Below are 22492 nucleotides of genomic sequence, written 5' to 3' on the forward strand. Positions count from 1 at the left end.
CGTGTGAGATTTGGGAGCCTGGGGACCCCAAAGCCTGGAAGCGGGAGAAAAGCAGAAGGTATTTTTGGCTCTTCTCAGCACATGTAGGAGTCACCTCTGCCTATACAAGGCTGGCCTGATCCCAGGGCCCACCACATCCGGAAGGGGCTTCTGAATCATCCAAACCAGAATCAGCTTGTGGAGGGAATTTCTGGGTGGAGGATTCAGAGCCACATGACAGAAGAGAAAGAGGAAGTGGTAAGCCTTCAAAACCGCCTGCGGAGCTTGATCTGGAATCAGAAACAGTGGTCCTTGAATTTTACACCCTCTGCATATATAAAGTTGCCACCATCCAGTTGGTTTGAGAATACAGAGAGGCAAAAATACAATCCCATGCTATCAAATGTGAGTCACCAGTGCAAAACATACGGAAGTTGTAGTTCTAGTAACCGTATAAGCAAGTAAAATTAATTTCAATAATATGTTTTATTCAATCCATATATCCAAAATACTATCCTTTCAACATGTAATCAATATAAAAGTTATTAATGGGATATTTTACATTCTTATTTTGTGCTAAGTCTGTAAAATCCAGTAGGCATTTTACACTTACAACACATCTCTGTTTGGACAAGTGGCATCTCAAGTGTTCAACAACCACACATAGTCAGCAGCTACTGTATTGAACAATATGGTTACAGATGATTTCCATCACCACAGAAAGTTCTATCGGCCAGCACCGCTCTGGACCATTAGAACCAGTGACCACTAAAGCTGAAATGGACTTTACAGATCACGCAGCTCAGGAGACATAGATTCAAATGCCTTCAGAGGCCAGGAAGGTGACAGAGTTGGGTAAAGAGCCCCAGTGTAAGACACTAAGGAGTGGTGAAGACTGTGACAAGTGAGAGTTCACACTCCAAATTAAGTCCTTGCTCTGGCCCCTACTCAGCCTCTTTTTCTAAAGAAGCCATAATCCAGATTTTTATTGAATTCTCCTGAATTTTAAAGATCAGCAACCAATTCATAGTTTAAAAGTCATTAGGGAGTCAAACAAAAATCTGACTTCGTGCTGGTTGATGCAGAGCCAGACACCATGAGACTGCAAGCTCTGATTTGATCTAAACCCCTTGTGCCACATTTTCTCCACTTGCCCCTGCAGACCCTCTCTTCACCTTTCTCCTCCTGCCCTGTGCCTGGGAGGAGACCTGCATGGCAGGCATCAAAGGACTTCTTGCATTCTAGCTTCTGTTGGGTTTGGCCACTGGGGAGCCCCGGCAGGAGAGCTGAGGGAGAAAGGAGGGGGAGATGAGGGGCAGCTCCCTCCCTGGGGAGCCACTGTGGGCTGGATGTGTCCACCCAGCTCCTGTCAGCGACCCTCTCCTCTCAGCTCTGTTTCCCTCGGGCCCTTACGTTCGTGGGAGACGTTTCTCTATGACTAGCCCTCCCTCCCTGCTGCTGGGGTGCTGGGCTTTCCTGGTGGTTCCCACCAATGTCCAAAACAGTCAAGTGTACTGTTCAGGTTCACAGCAGGGCAGGGATGGAGTCGAGTCGAGGGTGGCTTACTGATCTCTTCCTTTGATGACTTCTATTTCATCTTTCTCTGTCATCACTGCTTCCATTCCTCCCCCCCTACTTGACTCATCCGTTTGATATCCGTGCTAGGCCATGGCTGTGGCTCTCCTCTCCCTCTATGTACCTGTGGATCGTTGCTCTACACGTTGCCATTTTTCCATCAAGTGCTTCCGCCTCGCTGATTCAAGAATGCCGCCAACGAGCGCCACCTAGTGGCCTCCAACTCCTTTGTTCCCCCAAAACAGTGGCACAAATACCTTCCCATTGTCTGCTCGGGAACTCGTGGGATAATTTTACTGGGATATCCCAAAGGTAAATACAAATGAAAAAAGAAAACTATATTTCTGTATTAATTGTCCTTGGTGTAAAAAGGGAAAGATTCCCCCCTTCTCTTTTCTTAGAGCATTCTTTAGAAAACTTGTAATTGTAAATCCTTTCTCTGACCCTTTGAGATGTATACAAATCTTTTTAAGAGATAAATACGCCTTTTCCCAGCTTTACCAACTAGGAATGTCTTTCTCCAGGACCTGGAAGCCATCTCTTTGGAAGACAAACATCTCGCCAATTCTGTGGGAGTTTAATTTACAGTAGGTTAGATAGGGATCCTTAACTATCTTCCTGACATGGTGATATAAGAAGTTTTACTATTCCTTTGGAAGGAGGCAATTAGCAAACACAAAGGCCACCCTAATTACCAGATGAATTTAAGGCGAACTGTGGGTGACAAACGGTGCTGCCAGGTGCTCTTACCTGAGGACTAGTGTTTACCTTGAGAACTTGTATGTAGTGGGTTGCATCTGCTTGGCTATGTAAATGGGTGAGCTTTCTTTAGCAGATTGCCTGGGATGCATCACATTCTGATTTAATGTTTATTCAAAAACATTCAGTAACAAAATTGCTTTTCTTTCTCTTCTATCTTTTCTGGTTTGGAAGAAGATTCTGTTTTGATTGTATTTCCCCAATAATATAAAACCCAGGAGTAGGATAACAGGGTCCTAGGGAATTCAGATAACGAATTCCCCTACTGACTGCCAACTTGCTTTCCAGGCTAATTGTAACAGTTTATGGTTCCTCAGTAGAACCCAAGGGTTCTGTTTCCCCACATCTCACCATCTCTTACTATCGACCTTTTTCATTGTTTCCAGCCTGATTAGTGTGTTGTTGAATTTGCATTTCCCTAATTACAGGTGGGTTTGAACATCTCTTTATAAACCTCTTGGCCATTTCGATACCCTCTTTCAGAATGATGTTCCTGAATTCTGCTCACTTTTCTACTGGGGTAGTGGTGGTTTCTTCCAATCATTCCTCTCCCCCTGTAGCCGTATGACGCTGCTCCCCTCCAGGGGCGGAGTCGATCTTCCCTCCCCTTGAATCAAGCCAACCTGCGACTTGCTCTGGCCAGTAGAATGTGGTAGAATTGATGTTCTTGGACTTCTAAGCCCAGGCCTAAGAGACCTGGTAGCTTCTGCTCTGGCTGTCCTGGAAGCCACTGCTGTGGAGAGAGGTGTAGGCAAGATTCCTGGAAAGGCCACGTGGAGAGACCCCGGAGGGCTGGCAGCATCTTGGGCATTCAAGCCCCGGCTAAAATCCCGGCCCAGCGACCCTGGCCACACCACACAGAGCAGCGACAAGACCACCCCCGCAGGGCTCTGCCCGAAGACAGAACCACGAACAATAAATGGCTGTGTTTTTTTTTTGTTTGTTTGTTTTTCTGTTTTTTTTTTATTAAATTCAGTTTTATTGAAATACATTCACACACCATACAATCATCCATGGTATACAATCCACTGTCCACAGTAGGATAACATAGTTATGTGTTCATCACCACAATCTATCTCTGAGCATTTTCCTTACATCAGAAAGAACCAGAACAAGAATAAAAAATAAAAGTGAAAAAAGAACACCCAAATCATCCCCCCATCCCACCCCATTTGTCCTTTAGTTTTTATCCCCATTTTTCTACTCATCCATACACTAGATAAAGGGGGTGTGATCCACAAGGTCTTCACAATCACACTGTCACCCCTTGTAATCTACATTATTATATAATTGTCTTCAGGAGTCCAGACTGCTGAGTTGGAGTTTGGTAGTTTCAGGTATTTACTTCTAGCTATTCCAATACATTAAAGCCTAAGAGGTGTTATCTATATAGTGCATAAGAATGTCCACCAGAGTGACCTCTCGACTCCATTTGGAATCTCTCGGCCACTGAAACTATTTTGTCTCATTTTGCATCCCCCTTTTGGTCAAGAGGATACTCTCAGTCCCATGATGCCTGTTCCACATTCATCCCCGGGAGTCATATTCTGAAATGGCTGTGTTTTAAGACCCTAAGCTTTGGGGTGGTTGGTTATGCAGCCACAGATAACTAAAACAGGTTTTTGTTTGTTTGTCTTTGTCATTTCTGACTTCTGCGTGCTCCTCCTATATTCCAGACATGAACCCCTGGATTGTTTCCAATGTCTCCCCACCACCCCTGCCATCTTCCTTCCTCCCACGCTGCCACAGCATGTTTATAGCGGTGCCCCTGCCTTCTGCCCACACATCTTCCCTGTCTCCAAGAATGGCAAAGCCCTTCGAGGGCCAGGACTGAGTGATGTCCAGTCAGGGAAGGGTATGGAGGATGGAGAGGGGCACATGGTTTCTAAGGAGGGAGACATGTGCTGCCGAGGGGCTCATAACCAACCAGAAGCAGTGGAGTCTAAACTTTTGAGACCCCCAGAGGCCCCTTTAGAGTGCCCAGCCCTCTGCTCACTGAGGCAGTCTCTCCTCATTTGCGCCTACAGTCCTCCACACTTGCAGCCACCTGCCTGGAACGTTCTCCCTGCAGACCTCAGGTTGCTGATTTCTTTGGGTCTCAGGCCAGTGCTGCCTCAGAAAGGCTGCCCACATCGGGCATTGCCAGGAAAAGGCCCTTTCCAGTGACTTTTCCAAAGGACAAAAGCAATCGACCTGCAGGGGTTTTCATGGAACACACCCTACAGGATTGCTGATAAAGAACACCTGGTGATAAAACTAATTTGGATCCGGTAGGGATAGCTTATCCGATTGGACAAACATACCATACTACTCAATGTACCTCTGCCTCCCACTTTGTAAGACCCCCCCTCTGTAAAATGGAAACTTAATGTCAGCAGGTAACATTTCCTCCTTTGCCCTGTATGAGCTTCCCCCTTCTGCCCCGTCGGTGGAGCTCCCTTCTAGCTTCTGAATGGGATGCTGCCCCATTCATGAATCGCTCAATAAACCTGTGAGATCCCAAATTGCATGAAAAGTTTTTCTTTCATCACCCTTGCCGACCACCCTGGCTGAGTCACTTTATCACATTGGCTGGTTTTCTTTTCTTCTTAGTCTGTATCATGACCTGGAGCCATTTTATTTGTTTACCTGCCTGTTGCCTGTCTTCTCTGCCCTAATGTAAGTTCTATGAGGGCAGGGACAGTAAACATAAACAGGTTCTAAATAAATATCTGTTGAATGAAATCAATGGAAGAATGAGTGAATGAGGAAATGAATCAAACAGACACTAGATCAGAGGGTGAGATTGCTTTCTCATATCTTCTGGTATAGATTCATCTATCACATACTTACTGAGCCCCTACTATGTGCCAGAAACTGTTTTAGGTACCCGAGATACAATAGTAAAGAAAAAAAAAGTTTATATTTGCATAAATTTGTATTCTAGAAGGATAGAGAAACAATACACAGGAAAATGTTTAATATGGGGGCTGGCCTAAGGACTAAGAAAAATATAGCAGGGTAAGGGGATGGAGTGTAATGGGGGAGATATTTTAAATAGGATGGTCAGGGGAGCCTTTCTGGGGAGAGGCCGTGGGAATGTGCAGGGGAAGAAGGTTCCAAGCAGCAGGAACAGCTCGTGCAAAGGCCCTGAGGCAGGGGAGTTTGTGTGTGTGGCTGGAGGTGAGTGAGGGGGAGAGTGGCAGAAGGTGAAGTCAGAGAGGAATCCTCTCTGTGGAATCTCCAGCCCAGGAATTTGGGGCTTTGTGGCTCTCTTATGTCCAGAAAGTCAAATAATCTCCAGATCCATTATGGATTAACATTCTTTATTTTCTTTTTCAATCAGAAGCATTTGTAATCATGATTCCTCTGGTTATAGGCCCTGTGGGTTTCTCTGTGAATGAATTTCCCCTCTCCCCTGTCCCACGGGCTGCAACTGTGATTAAATAGGGAGTGCTCACTGGGGAAAGAGGCAGAGCTCATCTCCTGCTCAGGGGCCTCTCCTTGATCCTATATCCCCTGCTCTCAAGGAAACAGGCAGGATTCACTTGTGTTGTACTGAGAGCTGGACGTGCCTTTGGGGCCAGCTCTGCTAGAGGGTCTCAAACCTCAGGGGCATAGGATGAGGAGATGGGAGGGGCCTGGGCCCCTGAGCCATTGCCTTTTCTGATGTGGGGCTAACACTAGGCCACTCATTCAGCATCCACTTCCCACGCACCTGCAGACCCCAGTACTGTGCTATTCTCTGGGGATGCAAAGACAATGAGGGATCCAGTCCTCTATAACATGCCCCCTCCAGCTACTGGCTCATGGAAACGTCTCACTTTTTCCCATCTGTAGGAGAGGATTATAATATTTTGTCTGTTGGAGATATTTCACCCAGGCCTTTTACAAGGCCCTAATTTATCTTTTGACTTTTCTCTCACTCCTGAAAAACATGGCCCTTGCTAATCAAACATGCTTACCACTTGGGGTGGGGTGGGGAGGGAAAGTCCAGCTGTTAGAGCAAGAAGCAGCTGGCTACCTGGCAGCCACATGCAGCAGGGCCCCTTTCAAGCATCTCCAGACAACTCAAGTCTTGGCTAGAGAGGCCAAGGGTCACCTGCGAGAGGGCAGGAGCCCAGGATTGGCCTGAACCCAATCCAAACCGAATTGGATTAAACAGGAAGGTCCTATAAAACTTCGGTGGAGATGTCAGCCGGGGTTCCTAGAACTCCCTGGGGTGCTCGGGAGCCCAGAGGAGCAGCACGGAGGCTTTGTATGGTTGCCACATCCTCAGGAGGTCATCCCATCCCCCCCCCCCATATCAGCACCAGAAACATTCAAATACTTGGTACAAAAGGGGCATTGACCAAGCAGAACATATACTGGCTGTGAACAGCTATAACAACTGGACTGGAATATTGCAGCCCTGAAAGCCTCTCCAAGGAAAGTGATTCCTAAAGGCAAGACAGTCTCTCCAGAGTGTAACCTAAGTAGTCAGTCAGGGAATAATGCTTAGCTGTGCCCACAGAGATGGATGGCCTCTCATCCCAACTGGGTAAGACAGATGCCATTCCAGATTTGCTTGCTATTGCTGAAACCGGGCTCTCCTGTATCCTAACCACATAACAGCTCAGAGATAAAGAAGTCTGTTTCTCAGGCAGCAGATCCGGAAGGTATTTGGACCCTCAATTTAATGAGAAAGAGGTATTCTAGAAAATGAACTTGTGGGCCCCAGTGGACCACTGGAGGTCACCATTGCTTGCTGCATATTGGATGACAGAAAATAATTATTTGATCATCCTGTAGGACCCTAGCAGCAGGTGTTGGCAACAGCCCTCTGGGAGGGCCTAGCCCAAGGGGAGTCCCTGGGGGAACTCAGAAGGTCTGAAGTGTGTAGTTGGTGAAGGTAGGTGGCAGCGCCGTGACATTGGCTGAGTGGGCATCGGCCCAGTCTGGGAAAGTGCCTAGCTGGAAGATAGCCTGAGCCCAGGTATTCATGGCCAAGCTGAGCAGCAGGACGCCCATCAGGTTCATCAGGATGCCTGTCCGCACCTGAAAAGGAGCCCAGATGAGGGAAGGGTAAGCATGAGGCCCACAATACAGATGGAGGAAGGATGGAGATAGGAAGTCATTCACTCCCACTCTCGCGGCTGGGAAGCAACGGATGCAGGACACAAACCCAGGTCGGTGGATGCCCAGGGCCCTTCACTCTTTACACTACCCTCTGCTGTCTCTCAAGGAGCTGCGGCTGGCACCTGTTTACTGAGTAAGATTGGGTGCCAGGTACTATGCACTTGCCACGGGTTAGGTCATTTATCCCCCATTCTAGGGGGTCTGAAAGCCCCAGGCAATTCCAGGGGATTAGAGGGGATTGTCCAAAGCTGGGGATGGGGAGCTGGGAGGAGGATTTGGTCTCGCTATTCTAAGGTTCTGGGAGCCCGGAGCACAAGTCGGCTTGGCCCCGTCAGTGTCTGCTTGTTTACTTAAATCAGCATTGAAACCGTTACCTGCAGGGAGAAAATCATCAGCTGGGCCACAGCCCACTCAGGACTGGCTGATGGGAGCTCTGGGATGTCTGCCCCTCCATGCATCCCTGTTCCCCACTACATCTTTCTGTTCCTCTCAATATCTCTTAGCAAGTCTCCATACCTCAGGGTCTCTCCATTTCTCTCGCTGTCAAAATCTGTGTTACATCCGTGCTTCTGCCCCCTCAGTGTCTTTTCCTCTAACTGGCCCCCCTGTTTCCACACCTGTCCTGCCTCACCCTAACAGTCCACTTTCCACCCAGCAATCAGTGACCTTTCAAAGTCAGAAGGCAAATCCCATCACCAACCTGCTTAAAACCCTTTAAAGGCCCCCACCGAGGTTTGACTAATATCCCAAGTCTGTGCCCTGAGTGCTCCGCCCTCCCCCCAGGCATGTCTTCAACTTCGTCTCCTCCCCACCCCCGGCCGGTCCTCACTTCCTGCCCTGGCACTTGCTGTGCCCTCTGCTTGGCAGGCAAGGCTGGCTTCTTCCCACCATTCAGGTGTCAGCTCGTGGGTCACCTCCTCAGAGAGGCCTTCCCTGGCCGCCCCTCCAAAGAATCCCCGGTCATCCCCTCCCCCTCCCCATGTTTTAGTTCCTTCAAAGCCCTTAGCAATATCGAAATTTACATAATTTAAGGAAATCTGCTTAACTTGCTTAGTGTCTGTCTTCCTCACTAGAAAGCACCCTCCTTGGAGGTAAATCTGTGTCTCTCCTCTGGGTACCCCCAGTGCCTGGAACAGGAAATACTTGTGGGATGAAGGAACGAGTGAATGAACAAATGAAGGAACGTCTCTGCCTCCCTGTGTTTGCTCTGCGTATCTCTTTCTGCCTCTCTCTCCCTGGCTCTCTTACTCTCTCTCTCTCCATTTATCCTGCCGGGGTCTCCGTGTCTGGGGAGCCTGCCCCGTGAGCTGGCTAAGGGCTCACCCTTCTCAGCCAAGGGTCGTTCACATTTCCTGTGCACAAAGGGCCCTGGCAGCCAAAGGCGGGGACGAGGCTGCAGGAAACGGGAGCGGGGAGGAAGGACGCAGTCCAGCAGGGGAGCTGTGGGTGGAAGGAGCGCGTTCCCCGACGGCTGGGCCCTGCCGAAAACTGCAGGGGTGCCCCTCACTGCCAAACCCTCGCTTCCGTCTCACTCCCAGGCCCACCCCTAACTCCCAGGCTGTGGTTTGCAGCTCCCCTCTCCTAAAGATTCCGGGCACGAAGTGAGGAAGTCCTCGCCCTGAGGCAAACTCTAAAAAGAAGCAGTGACTAAGGCAGGGGTTCCCCAAGTTGCCCGAGCAGAGAATCATCCCAGGGTGTTTGCTAAAATCCACATTCCTGGTCCCACTTCAGGCCTACCTATTCGGAAATCAGGGTGGGGGAGAGAGGGAGGCAGGAGTCCTGCCTAGAAGCCTTGTGCACCCCCCAGTACCCACCCACCTCTCCAGAAATGCCCAGACTCACCATGTCTTTGACCAGCAAGTGCCCAGAGGCAAAGGCAATCGAGTTGGGGGGAGTCGAGACCGGAAGCATGAAGGCGTAGGAGCAGCCGACCGTGCCCGGAATCATCAGATACAGGGGGTGCACTCGCAGGCGGATGGCCTGGGGCGGGAGAGAGAGACAGACCCGGATAAACAGAAACCTCGGTGAGTTATGGACAGACAGCTGGAAAGAGTGACACAGAGACAAGGAGACTGAGAGACAAAGACATAGAGAGATTGTCAGAGTGACAGAGAACTAGAGCATCAGATGAGACAGACAGAGAGGAATGCAGCCTCAGGCAGGGGGAGTGATCGAGACCAGAAGAAAACCAGCCAAGGGAGGGAGGGATGCAGGGAACATTCCCAAGGTCAGAGGCTTTCCGGGGCTGCACCGCAGGTTCATCGGGGAGAAAAGGCTGGGGCCAGATTTCTCAAATTTGACCAAGCACCATCAGCACCACCTGAGGGGGCCCCACACCACCCACAGCCGCTGAGTCATGAGGTCGGGGGTGAGGCCCAAGGATTTGCATTTCTAATGAGGGGAAGCCTTTGCTGGTCCAGGGACCACACTTTGAGAACCGCGGCTCTGAACGTGAATCTTCCTTCCTGGCCCCTCCCTCAGCTAAACCAAGTCCAAATGCTGGTCTCGGGGCACCTTTTGTGGGGTCCTCACTGGAGTTCAGAGACAGAGAGCGCTCCAGACGGCATCTGTTGGCAAACATCTCCGAGTCTCTAAAACCGTGTGGCCCAAACATGTCTGTGCGTGGGACTGAGTCAGTGACCGCCAGTTCATCACCTTATCCACCCACGATTCAGGTTGATCGGTTCTCCAGCATTTTACTTAAGATAGGATATTTTTGGCCCCTCCAGGGAATTTTTACAGCCCAAAGCATACGGATTTTCTCAAAAGCCCTAAAATCACTCCACTGTGTATGAATATTTTGATTTTTGACAATAAGCACAATTTAGAAGAATGCTAGTGTCTTTGGCAGCCAAAGCTGCCACTGGCAGACCTGACTGGGTTCTGTGTTCCCTCTGCTTCCCCCACACTACCCCATGTACCCCATCTCTCTCAAGGGCAGTTCCCTCAGATCCTGGAAAAGGGTCTGATGACATCCAAACACACTCAGCAAGGGTCTGGGGGAAACACCTCCTCACCCCCGACTGCTGGTGGGAGTGTAAAATGACACACCTATTTTGGAGGGCAATTCACCCGTCACTAACAAAATTTTAAATGCATGTGCTCTTTAATCCAGTGATATCAGTTCTAGGAATTTATCTAGATCAATCAAAGATGCATAGCCAAAACGCAGAGTATGACTCCCGGGGATGAATGTGGACCCGGCATCGTGGGACCAAGAGTATCTTCTTGACCAAAAGGGGGATGCAAAAGGAGACGAAATAGTTTCAGTGGCTGAGAGATTCCAAATGGAGTCAAGAGGTCACTCTGGTGGACGTTCTTATGCACTATATAGATAACACCTCTTAGGCTTTAATGTATTGGAATAGCTAGAAGTAAATACCTGAAAATACCAAACTCCAACCCAGCAGTCTGGACTCCTGAAGACAATTATATAATAATGTGGATTACAAGGGGTGACAGTGTGAATGTGAAGACCTTGTGGATCACACCCCCTTTATCTAGTGTATGGATGAGTGGAGGAATGGGGATAAAAACTAAAGGACAAATGGGGTGGGATGGGGGGATGATTTGGGTGTTTTTTTTCACTTTTATTTTTTATTCTTGTTCTGGTTCTTTCTGATGTAAGGAAAATATTCAGAGATGGATTGTGGTGATGAACGCATAACTATGTTATCATACTGTGGACAGTGGATTGTATATCATGGATGATTGTATGGTGTGTGAATGTATTTCAATAAAACTGAATTTAATAAAAAAATTGCAAAAAAAAAAAACATTAAATCTGGAATTCTAGGAAAAAAAAAAAAAGATGCATAGCCAAGGCATAGGTCAAAATAGCATTGTTGGATAATAGCAAAGTCTAGAAACAATCTGTAAGTCCATCAGTAGGAAACTGCTTAAGTATATTAGACATTGAACATCACTAGGAAACTGCCTAAATACATTGAACTGTCCTTTCATAATGGAATATTCTCTAGTCATTGAAAAAGAACGAAGTATATATCTCTGTGTGCTGGAGGGTGCCACCCCCATTATAAATTGGGGCATAAATAAGCAAGCAAAAAACATAAACAAAGTGCAGATAAATGTGCTTGGTATACCCGTTTGCATAAAAAGCACATGCTTACCCCAATGATTTAATTCTGTTAATTTTGAATTTGGTTAAGATAATCATATGGTTTGGTCTTCTTTAATCTATTTAAATATAAAATTACATTGGTCATTTTCTACTGTCAAATCATTTTTTATTCCTACTGTAAAATCTACTTGCTCATGATAAGTTGTTCTTTTCATCCAATCTTGGATCACTTTGCTATTTGCATCTTTGTTTTTATGTGAAATTGAATCATAGCTTTCTTTTCCTTTGCTCTCCTAATCTGGTTTTTGTGTCTGGTGACCTGGTGTTCTACTAATCTTAAAACATGGACTCAATGACTTCCTCTATCTTTCCATGCTCTGGAAAAGCTTAGGTGAGTTGAAACTATCTGTTCCTTGAAGTTTTGCTAGATCTCACCTAGAAAACCATCTTGGGCTGGCGTCTTTTAGAATAGTGGTTCCAGATTGGAGGCAATTTTGCCATCCCTCCACCCCCAGGAGACAGTTGGCAATGTTTGGAGACATATTTGATTGTCACAAATGAGGGGCTACTACTGCCTTCTAGTTAGTAGAGGCCAGGGATGCTGCTAAGCACCGTACAATGAACAGGACAACCTCCACAACAAAGAATTCTCTGGTCCCAAATGTCAATAGCATGGAGGATGAGAAACCCTGCTTTCGAGAACTTTGCCTACCATTAGAATTTCTCCTATGTCTGCTCAGATTTTCCACATCCTCATAATCCACATTTCGTAAATTCTATTTTCCTAGAAATATATGTCACCATGGGTCACTTTTCACTGTAGACCAATTTGGTGAACTTTGAACATATTTATTCTGCATATGCATTTCTTGAATTTAAAAAAAAAACAACAGTATTTTAAAAACTGTGGTTCTGACACAGTCTTGAAGAGCAGTGATCATGGTCCCCGTGGGAGCTCCAGGAGCAGGGGAGAGATTTCTGAACGTGGCATGGGGGTAGGGCTGCTTCTTTCCTCCCGCCCACCACCCCGGAGGGCCCCTCACCAGCTCTGCCAGGACGGGCAGGAAGATGATGATGGTGGCTGTGTTGCTGGCAAACTCAGTGAAGAAGGCGATGACGGCCGTGATGAGCAGCACAGCCAGCGCGGGCGGCACGCTCTCCAGTGGGTGCAGCTGACCCCCGATCCAAGAAGACAGCCCCGACTCCTGCGAGAGGGGAGGAGGCAAGGGCCATCTCTTCACCCACCCCTGGCCCGGGTGAGAGGGTTAGGAGCGATGTGACGCTGGCAACGAAACCCCTTCCGGATGGGGAGACTGAGGTTCAGAGAGATGCGAGTTACAGGGACGTGTCCGAGCCCTCACACCAGGAGAGCCAGGACTGAACCAGCATCTCTGCTTCCCGGCTTGCCCTCTACTCCACACCCTGCTGGCCCATAGGCCCAAACCCGGGATCCCCAAATCATCCATTTGGTCTGGACTCCTAAGCTCTGACTTGAGGGAGAGAGGAGAATCGGACCCTGCATGCTAAATCTTCCCATTCCTCCAGCTGTGGCTATTGATCATAAAAATATTAACACAGTTATTTATATATAATATTCACTATTAATGTTATAGCTGTTAATATAATGATATATTAATGTATATCAATTATATAACCCATATACAAGACATACTACCTAAGTATCATATATGATACAAAAAGTGTCAGATGTATATAAAATATGACCCAACCAATAGGCTTATCGACAATAATGATATTTATTGTCAATAATGAGGATCATTATTACAATGATAATAATACAAGTATTAGCATTACTAACCTGGCATTATTATTCATTGTCCCAGTAATCACCATCCGTGATTATGGCACCTGCCTGCATCACCTCATTGACTCCCAACCCCCGCCAACCCCCGCAATATGGATGCTATCGTCCCTGTTTTACAGGGGAGGAGCCTGGGGCTGGGGAAGTTTGTGACTTGCCCAAGGTCTCCCCAAATAGTGACTGAGCCCTGTTTCCCACTGAGGGCTGCCTATGCCTGCTTGTGACTCCTCCAGAGCTTCCTGCCCTCAGGCGCCCTCTCTGAGCACGTCAGTCTGTCTGGAGTAAGAGCAGTGCCTGGAGCTGGCCACAGGCCTCCAGGAGAGAGAAGGCAGGACGGATGATCCCCTCTCTGGAAACCACCCTCCCAATAGTGCTGCAGAATTAGCCGGCACTTGTCCACTGACTTCTCCAGGAGTCACCCTATGTGCCAGTAGACAGTGTATATGGCCGGCACCTGTGCCCAGCTGCACTCTCCCCCCCACCATCAAAGTGGAGTCCAACACCCCTTCATTATGTCCCTAAGGCAGCAAAGCGTTAGGTGTAAGAGAGCGCTCGTTACTGCCCCCTGGTGGTGCCACGCGACAGTACTGCAGTAAGGACACAGCGCCTCGTCCAGGTCGTTTTCTTAGCAAAGATAAGCCACAGGCTTAGGAGCTGCTGAAGGCTGGTTGAATCAGTCCTATGACATTCAGAATCCAATGAATTACCACCATGGCCCTTTTAGCAACCCAGTGTCGTCCGAAACCAATCAATATGCTCTGTTTCACCAAAGAAGCTTTATACACTCTCCTTTAGGTTTAAGAGGGAAAATACTGCTTATCTAGAACTTAAAACTTCATAATGGATTCTAGAGCACAGTACACAGTTTTTACGTAACCAAAATAGTCGATTTCCCCCCTACAATCTTACTTAAAAGTCACCTTCAATACACAAATTATAAATAGTCCTTGTAAAATTAAGGACTGCACTTTGATAGGCTGCTCCCTTGGCCCAGCAAGCCCTGCCAAGGAAAATGGGGCCACTGGTGTTCCCCACAAACCCCAGCTCTGGCAGAGAGACGGACAGCAGCATGTGCAATTAAACCAAGAGGGGCTGGTGGGAGGGAATATTAACAACCCCGGCGAGTGAGAAGCCAAGAGCCTCCCCGGAGATGGGCCCCCGAGTCACAGCTTCCAGCCGGCATCCAGGCAGCCACTCAGGGCCTTGACTCAGCTTCCACAGCTGAGACGTCTTCATGAGAGAGGAGAGCCCCCAGGCCCCTGGGTTCTGTTGGGGGCTCCAAAGGCGCTCCACCTCCCTTACCCACTCCTTGAGGAATTGAAAGCTCCATTTCCTTGGAAACACACAGCCCCACTGTGCTCCCAGGGACTCGGGGGACCAGCAACAGGCCAAGTCAGAAGTGGAGTGGCCTGGGTGAGGAGAAGGGGCTCTGCAGTCAGATTAGTTTGTTTCCCAGCTTCATCACTTTCTAGCTGTGACACCTTGGGCAAGTAACTTAACCTCTCTGTGCTTCAATTTCTTTACATGTAAGTCAGGGATAACAATAGTGCCTGTCCCAGAAAGTTGTTATGAGAAAAGGAGCTAGGCAAGAAAGCATTTAGTAAAGTGCCTGGCCCATGCTAAGCACCTAATACCCCAGGCTATAATTAGTAGCATCGAGATATCAGAGATGGCGGAACCATCCAATGCAGTGGTTGTCAAACTGTGTTCCTTAGGGACCCCAAAGATGCCAAGAAGGGCCTGAGCCACCTTGAGAGACTGTGGGGAGGCTGGGCTGGCAGGAAGATGCCCCCTGCTTCTTTCTTTCCCTTCATCCAGGTCCTCTGTTCTTGATCTCTTTGATATATAGTAGGAGCACAGCTTATAAGTAGGTTATGTTATGGTGTAAGTTCAATGTTTAAAGTAGAAATCTGTGGTCAAAAACATCCCTGAAATATCTCCCAAAGGCTCATAGAACACCGTAGGCTCAACTGCGTCTAAACAACTCTGTATAACAATTCTTAGGTAGAGAGAGCCAGTACATTTTATTAAAAGAAGGAAAAAAAGAGAAGGCTTTATGCACTAGTGGACATTCCAACCATTGTACCACTTACAATCTGTATGACTTTTGGCAAATTAACCAATGTCTCTGTGCTTTGCTTTCTTCGATCGGTTGTAGTCAGGATTAGGTAAATGAGTAGACATAAAAGAAGTCCCTGTACACAGCAAGCACTGAATACAATTGATTGTTATTTATTTACTCTAACAAACAATATCATGCATACTCTGTACTGGGCACTCTTGTAAGTGCCTTGCTGATTAATCTTCATATCAACCCCATGAAGCAGGTACTACAATTATCCCAAATCTATGGTTGAAGAAACTGAGGCACAAAGAGCTTACGTGATTTGCCCTAGAGCTGGAATTTGAACTCAGAGTCTGGCTTTTGATAATTTGGCTACATTGCATCTCCAATAAAATGATGATAATGATAATAAAATGACTCTCAGTTCTCTAGCAGAAAATGAGGGATGGGGGAGAATACACATATTTCTACCTGCCTCCAGAGTTTGCTTCACTCTGATTTAATATTAAGCTTCTATAACCTTGATATATTTATAGATATTTTGTTGTGGTAGAGATTAAACAAGATATATATGAAGGTATCAGAAGAAGACCAATCTTCCTTCCATGAGATAGTGAAATATAATAAAAGTAACAGTAGTGAAGATGCTAGTGGCTTCCGTTTTAGCACCCGCATGTGCCAGTCATCTGCACTTTCCATACATTATGTCATCAGCCCTCAAAACAGCTGACCCTAGATGTCATACCCAATAAATATTTATCAAGCACCATTATGTACCAGAACTCCTGTAGATGCCTGAAACTGCAGTGAATAAGACAGATAAATAAACAAGTACCAAACAAACAAAAAAATGAATGAGATAATTTTGGGGGTGGATGTGGTTTTAAGGAAACAAGCAGGGTGAGGAGAGGGTGGCCAGGGAGGGTCTCATGAGAAGGCAACCTGGCAGCTGAGACTTGGAGGGTGAGACGCAAAAACCCGGGGAAAGCAGATGCAGAGGTTCTGGGGTGCAGATGAGGCTGAGGAGGAGTCATGGGACTGGAGGGGAGGAGAGGAGGGGAAAGAGAGGCAGGAACCAAAATTGGGAAGGTAGGCAGGGGCCAGACTGTGTGGTGTGGGGCCTTGTGTTTGGCCAAGGGGCCTTTGGACTAAGGTCTAAGTATATGGTGAGTTGTGAGTGGTTTTGCAGCCGGAGAAAATTGCGGTGAAGACACAAAGTAGTTTTAAGTGAGGTGCCTGAACTCAAAGCTAGCACCGGGACCTGCTTCTAGGCCTTCGGAACCAGCACTGGGGAGCCCACACACCCACATGCATCCTGGGCCCAATCCAAGGACTTCCAAGCCTCAGGAGGTCCAGCCTCAGCCTGGCGAAGGTGTTAGATCGGGGCCAGGGGCAGGATGTGCCATAAGCATTCTGGTCACTCCTGCGCCAAGCTGCAGTCCCCTGGGGAGGGGATGGTATGGGCAGGGGCTGGGGGAAGGGACAGCTGCCACACAAAGCCCCTGTTGAACAAAAACCCTGGCCAGCTGCCCAGGGCTGGGCAGGAGCCAGACTGGCCTCCCAGCATGCTCAGCATCCTGCAGCCCAGCCCCCACTGACAGCCGGTGCTTCTCCCACCACTTCCAGGGCTCGGGGAAGCCTGTGGGATTTGGGGTCATCTCGTCCAGACCCCTAGCTCAGGACCAGGCTCGGTTCAGATCATCTCGATAATGGCCCCATTTCCACCAAGTTGCTCGGGTCCAGAAGCTTCGCGTAGCCTTTGATTCGCTCTTTCCCTTTCCACCGACATCCAGTCATAATAATAACCAACTAACTGCTCCACATGTATTAACTCATTTGGTAATCATGACAACTCTATGAAATGGATATCATTGTCATTCCCACTTTACAGATGAGGAAACTGAGGCACAGAAAGGGTATCTTGTCAAAATCCACACAGCCAAGTGGAAGATCTACAATTTGAACCCAGTCTGTCAGTTTCCATTGCTTTGTGCCACCTCTTTGAGAACCGGATAATTTGTCGCTTCCTCCAGGAAGCCTTCCCTGCTACATCCCACTAGGATGCAGTAGTGGGAAGAGTCAGACAGATATGTGTTCAAATCCCAGCTTTACTACCTATGAATTGTTTTACTTAGAATCAGTCACTTAACATCTCTGGGCCTCAGGATTCCTAAAATGGGGACAAACAGTACTTTCGCTCTCATTTGTCCTTCTGTTCTTTTTTGAAGTCTGTACAATTGTACTTGTGTTACTTATTGAAAAAATGAACAAAATAAAATATATTTCATAAAAAATAGTATCTGTGTGAGGGTACTGACAGGCCCCCAGATCCCCCTCAGGGAAGGTGTTTGCTGCCCCAGCTGCAGGGAGTGCGGTCAGCAGACGGCCTTCGCTGGCAGCCCTGAGGGATTAGCTCCTATACCTCATGTCCCAGGACTGACCAGTATAAAGGTCCGTCCGCCTCAGCCCAGTCGGGACTTCTCTGAAGGGCCATTCCAGCTCCAGAGCTCCGGAGGAGTCGGGCCTGCCTCATGGCTCAGCTTCTCCCTCCGCCCCTCCTGCTTCGTCCTGCCCTTCCACAGGTGTTGACCCCAAGGGCACCTAATGAGGCTCCCGCCTGCTAATCTCCACCTCCCAGTCTGCTTCCCAAACCCAATCTGCAATAACCGCGGTACGAGGGTGTGTGTAGGGCGATGATACATGTCGAGTTTTTAGCACTTCCTATTTGCTATGAGGTAGGATGGTTATTATATTCTTTAATCCCTCCCATCAAACCCATGGAATAAGGACTTTGAGCTTTAGTTAATATATGAAAAAAACTGGTGCCCAGAGAGGTTAAGGAAACTGTCCAAAGTGCCCCAGCAAGAAGTGGGAGAGTCCAGATTTGAAACCAGGTGCCCAGATCCCTGAGCCTGGGCTTCTGACTGGTGTCCACTGTTATTGGGGGTTTGTACTGCAACACTAACTGAAACTGAAAATTGAAATGGGATGACAAAGAGAAAGCAGTATGAGAAGTAATTTTAGGTTCCTTTACCTTCATATCAGATTGACCCTTAATTAGCTGTGGTTCTGATTGCCTTGGCTTACATGAGAGATTTAGGGGTGGAGTTTAAAAGGCAGGATGACTTGGGAGTTAAGGACACAAGGTCTGGGTTCAAATCCCAACTGTATCTCCTGACTGCACACCCTCAGGCAAGTTATTTAGCCTCGCTTTGCCTCTGTTTCTTTGTCTCTAAAATGGGGAAGGCAGTAGCATCTACACTAACTTGGATCAATATTCGCAAAGCACTTCAAGCAGCACCTGACCCTTGGGAAGTTCTGAAATCAGATAGACTGGGGTTCAAACCTCAGCTCTGAAGCAGAGTAAAATTGTGTGACCTTAGGAGAGGTGTTTCATCTTTCCATACCTCAGTTTTCCTACCTATAAAACGGGGATGAGGATATTACCTACCTCCTAGAGTCAGTGTGAGGATTTAATGAGATTATACATTACAACATGCAGCTGCTGTGGCTGCACCTCTGAACAGGGCTAGGGGACCCCACATGCCCCGTCTAGAGGTCTAGAGAGTGAGGCCTCCTCAAATTCTGTGCCCTAGGCACTTCACTTGCCTCACCCTATTCCCAGCTCTGCCTCTGAGCTCACAGAGCCTTCCAGAATAATATTAATAATAACATTAATATTATAAAATCTAATGTATCATAGTGATTAAGAGCATAGAGCCTGAAGCCAAACTGCCTAGATTCTAATCCTTAGTCCATAGCTGTGTGACTTTAGGTAAGCTACTCTACCTCTCTGTGCCTGTTTCCTTATCTACAAAATGGGGATTTTTTTATAGGGGTTGGGAGGTTTAAATGAGTATATATGTATAACACATGCTAGCTAGTGCCTGGCACGTGGTAAAAACCATGTTGTTATTCCTCTGTGTTCCTGGAGCCCTCTAGTCATGCTGTTACTATTATTGTTATTGTTTTTTACTCTTGTGTCCATTGTGAGCTCCTTGAGGGTCCAGGTCATAGGTTACTCTCTCATTCTCAGCAGCCCCAGGCCTGAGTGTGGCCCCAAGGTAGGGACTATTGTCACCCCCATTTGGCAAATGAGGAAACTGAGGGTGCCTGCAGGGCCCCTGCCAGCCACTGCCCCGATCCTGGGGCCAGCAGTTGGGGCAGGAGCTTGTCCACTCCTCCCCAGGCCTGCATCCCACCCCTGCTCCTGCCCCGGGTCTTACCTCACAGCCCTTGGCCATGGCGAAGCCCCCTCCCAGGAGAAGGATGATGTTCCAAGGCACCGTCTCCTGGGCCTTCTTCCACGTCAGCAGCGGCTCTGTCTCCGTGTTGGCAGCTGCGTGGAGAGAAAGGCGCACACACTCAGGGATGCTCAGCCTGAAGAAGGGTCCCCACCCCTGCAGCCCCATCTTTGTGGGAGCACTCGTCTGATTTTGGAGTTTTAGGTAAAGAAACCGCAAGAAGCAAAATGGGGTGTCTGCTCTATTCAGAATGGAAATAATTTTCACAGTTCCCATGGCTTGAGCATTTTCTGGAACCAGGTGTTGCACACCCAGGACATCATTTAAATCTCACAACAGCCCTTCCAGGATAAGTGCTAATTTTATCCTCATTTACAAGAGAAAAGGCTTCTTTTTAACTGAATGTGTACAGAGAGGATAAAAAGAGGAAGGAAATCAGGGAAATAGAAACTAAAGGAGTCTCTGGCCATGGGATTATGGATGAGGCAGTGAATAGGACAGGGGTGGAGCAGCAAGCTTTGTCTGTAAAGGGTTAGAGAGTGAATGGTTTAGGCTTTGTGGGGCACAGGGTCTTTGTGGCCACTCCTCTGCCCTCGTAGGGTGAAAGAAGCCATAGGCAGTACATAAACAGAGGGAAGTGGCTGTGTTCCAATCAAACTCTATTTGCAAAAGCAGATGGCGGGCTGGGTTTGGCCTGTGGATCCTAGTTTACCAGTCCCTGGGTTGGGAGCAGAGGCCCCTCCTGGGCCTTGGCACATGCTCACCATGTGACCTTGACCTGGTGACCTCCCCTCTGAGCCCCGCTTTCCTCAGTGACACATGGCCCAACAACAGAGCCCAAAGGGCTCTTTGAGCACAGACTGTGGCAATGATGGGGCTCTATGTGGAGGGGGCCAGTTCTGTGTAGGTCACTGTTGCATCTCCAGTGTCCAGAACAGTGTCTGGCTCCTGGTAGTTGCCTCATAAACATTTGTCAGATAATGTGTATGAGATGTGTGCAATGCTTGGTACAGAGCAAGCACTTCTCAAGTGGAACTTCTCCTCGTAGGCTGTGACTGGGGTTGGGGAGAGGCCTGGGAGGACAAGCCTGACTCATCAGTTCAGGGTGGTTCCCCAAACAAAATTTTATAATCAGGAAATAAAGACTGTGCAGCAAGTGTGGTACACACAGCTCAGGTGTTGTGTGAGCCAGGGGATTCTTGGGCCGAATGCAAATACTATTAAACCCAGAACTGGAAATGGCCACTGGAGATGTCAGCTGGCCCAGCCCTCTGCCTTCAGGTGATAAAAGAGAATTTCATTAAAAGGCAGCCAATGTCTAGAGAAGAAAGTGACTTACTCGCCCCATCATAGCAGGTAAGGGCCGGAGGGGAGAAAGAGGAGGCCCTGGACCTGAGCTTCATGTAACAGAGATTAAATGAGTTAACAAATGCAAGTGTTTATAAGACCACCTGCCATTTAATGAGCACTCGATTAACATGAGTTATTGTTGTTACTATTGTTTTCCCATCCAGCCCTGCTTGATGCTATTTCTTACAAGTTCTACTTACGAGAATTTTCTACTTCCAGCTTGACTTTAACCTTTCTGGCTATCTAGAGTAGTGGCTACAAGCACAGGCGTTGAAGTTGAACTAGATTTGAATCCTTGCTCTGCTATTCGCCAGCTGTGTGACTCGGGCCAGTGACTCTGCCTCTCTGAGCCACAATGTCCTTACCTGCAAAATGAGGGACTCAGCAACTTATTGGGAAAATGAAATGGGCCCATGTGTGCAGAGGGCTCAGCACAGGGCTTGGCCTGGAGCAAGTCCTCAGGTCATTTATTGAACAAATATATATTTAGCACCAACTATTTGCCAAGCACTGCTTAAAGCACTGGGGGTAAGAAGTGTCCAAACCAGAAAATCCCTCCCCTTGGGGAATTTACATTCCAAGAGGGGAGACAGATGAAAAACAAATAAATATGTAATGTTAGGAAATTATAAGAGCTATGAAGAAAAATGAAATAGGGTAAAGGGATGGAGGGTGACAAAGGAGGGGTATGTTTGCAGGTGGCATGGTCAGGTGACATCTAGACAGTCTTGAATGCAGTGATGAGCAAGCTGTGCAGATATCTGGAGGAAGAGCTCACAGTGCAGAGAGGAAATGGAAGTCATCAACACCATTGTCATCATCACCATCATTGTCACCACGAATCACAGGCAAGTACCTGGTGGTTACTGGACCAGTACTTGTTGAAGGACCATAAAGTCAGAGAAATGCCAGAGCAACTCAGGCCCACAGAAGACTGGGGGGTGGTGCACATAATGAGAAAATCAAGATGGCCTGGAAACCTGGGTTCTAAATCCTGCCTCTTTTTAATAACTTGCTGTGTAACCTTGATCAGGTCACTCTCTCCCTGAACCTCTAATTCTTCACCACTAATTCTTCGACCACATAAGCACTGAGTGCTGGATACTAGAATCATTTTAGCCAAATGACAGGCGATGCCCGCTGAGTTCCTTCTCCCCAAGGAGGCAGAGGCCACGAGGAGGCAGAAGCTACAAGGCGGCCGAGGCTCTGAGGGAGTAGACAGGCACCATGAAGTAGGAAACCTGATAAGAGAGTAGAAGTGGAAAGCATGAGGGAGGAGATGCTGCGAGGCCACAGACTCCAAGGTAGGACTGAGACTGTGGAACCAGAACTGGCCGAAGCCACGGGGAGAAGATCATGTGATGGAATGGGCCTCAAGAAGGAAAAGACAGTCCAAGAGAATGGACGTTATCCGAAAGCAGACACAGTAACGAAGCAGTAGCTATAAAGATGCAGAGACTAAGAAGCAGAAGGAACTATGAGGAGGTCAAGAACTGATACGCCAGTGAGGAAGTGAGAAG

General features: G+C 47.8%; 1 protein-coding gene across 3 annotated transcripts in view; it reads right to left on the minus strand.

The window, feature by feature from the left end:
- Positions 1 to 5601: 5601 nt before the first annotated feature.
- SLC13A3 (solute carrier family 13 member 3) overlaps positions 5602 to 22492 on the minus strand; it is an 85281-nt gene continuing 68390 nt past the window's right edge. For all 3 annotated transcript variants that reach the window (XM_037810943.1, XM_037810944.1, XM_037810945.1), the window contains 4 exons: positions 19605 to 19717; positions 12535 to 12696; positions 9253 to 9390; positions 5602 to 7329 (listed from right to left, as the gene is read on the minus strand). In XM_037810943.1, coding sequence (XP_037666871.1) covers positions 7153 to 7329; positions 9253 to 9390; positions 12535 to 12696; positions 19605 to 19717 — 590 coding nt within the window. In that variant the 3' untranslated portion in view covers positions 5602 to 7152. The remainder of the gene's footprint in view (positions 7330 to 9252; positions 9391 to 12534; positions 12697 to 19604; positions 19718 to 22492) is intronic.

This window comes from Choloepus didactylus, chromosome 19, assembly GCF_015220235.1.
Source record: "Choloepus didactylus isolate mChoDid1 chromosome 19, mChoDid1.pri, whole genome shotgun sequence".
Classification (NCBI taxonomy): domain Eukaryota; kingdom Metazoa; phylum Chordata; class Mammalia; order Pilosa; family Megalonychidae; genus Choloepus; species Choloepus didactylus.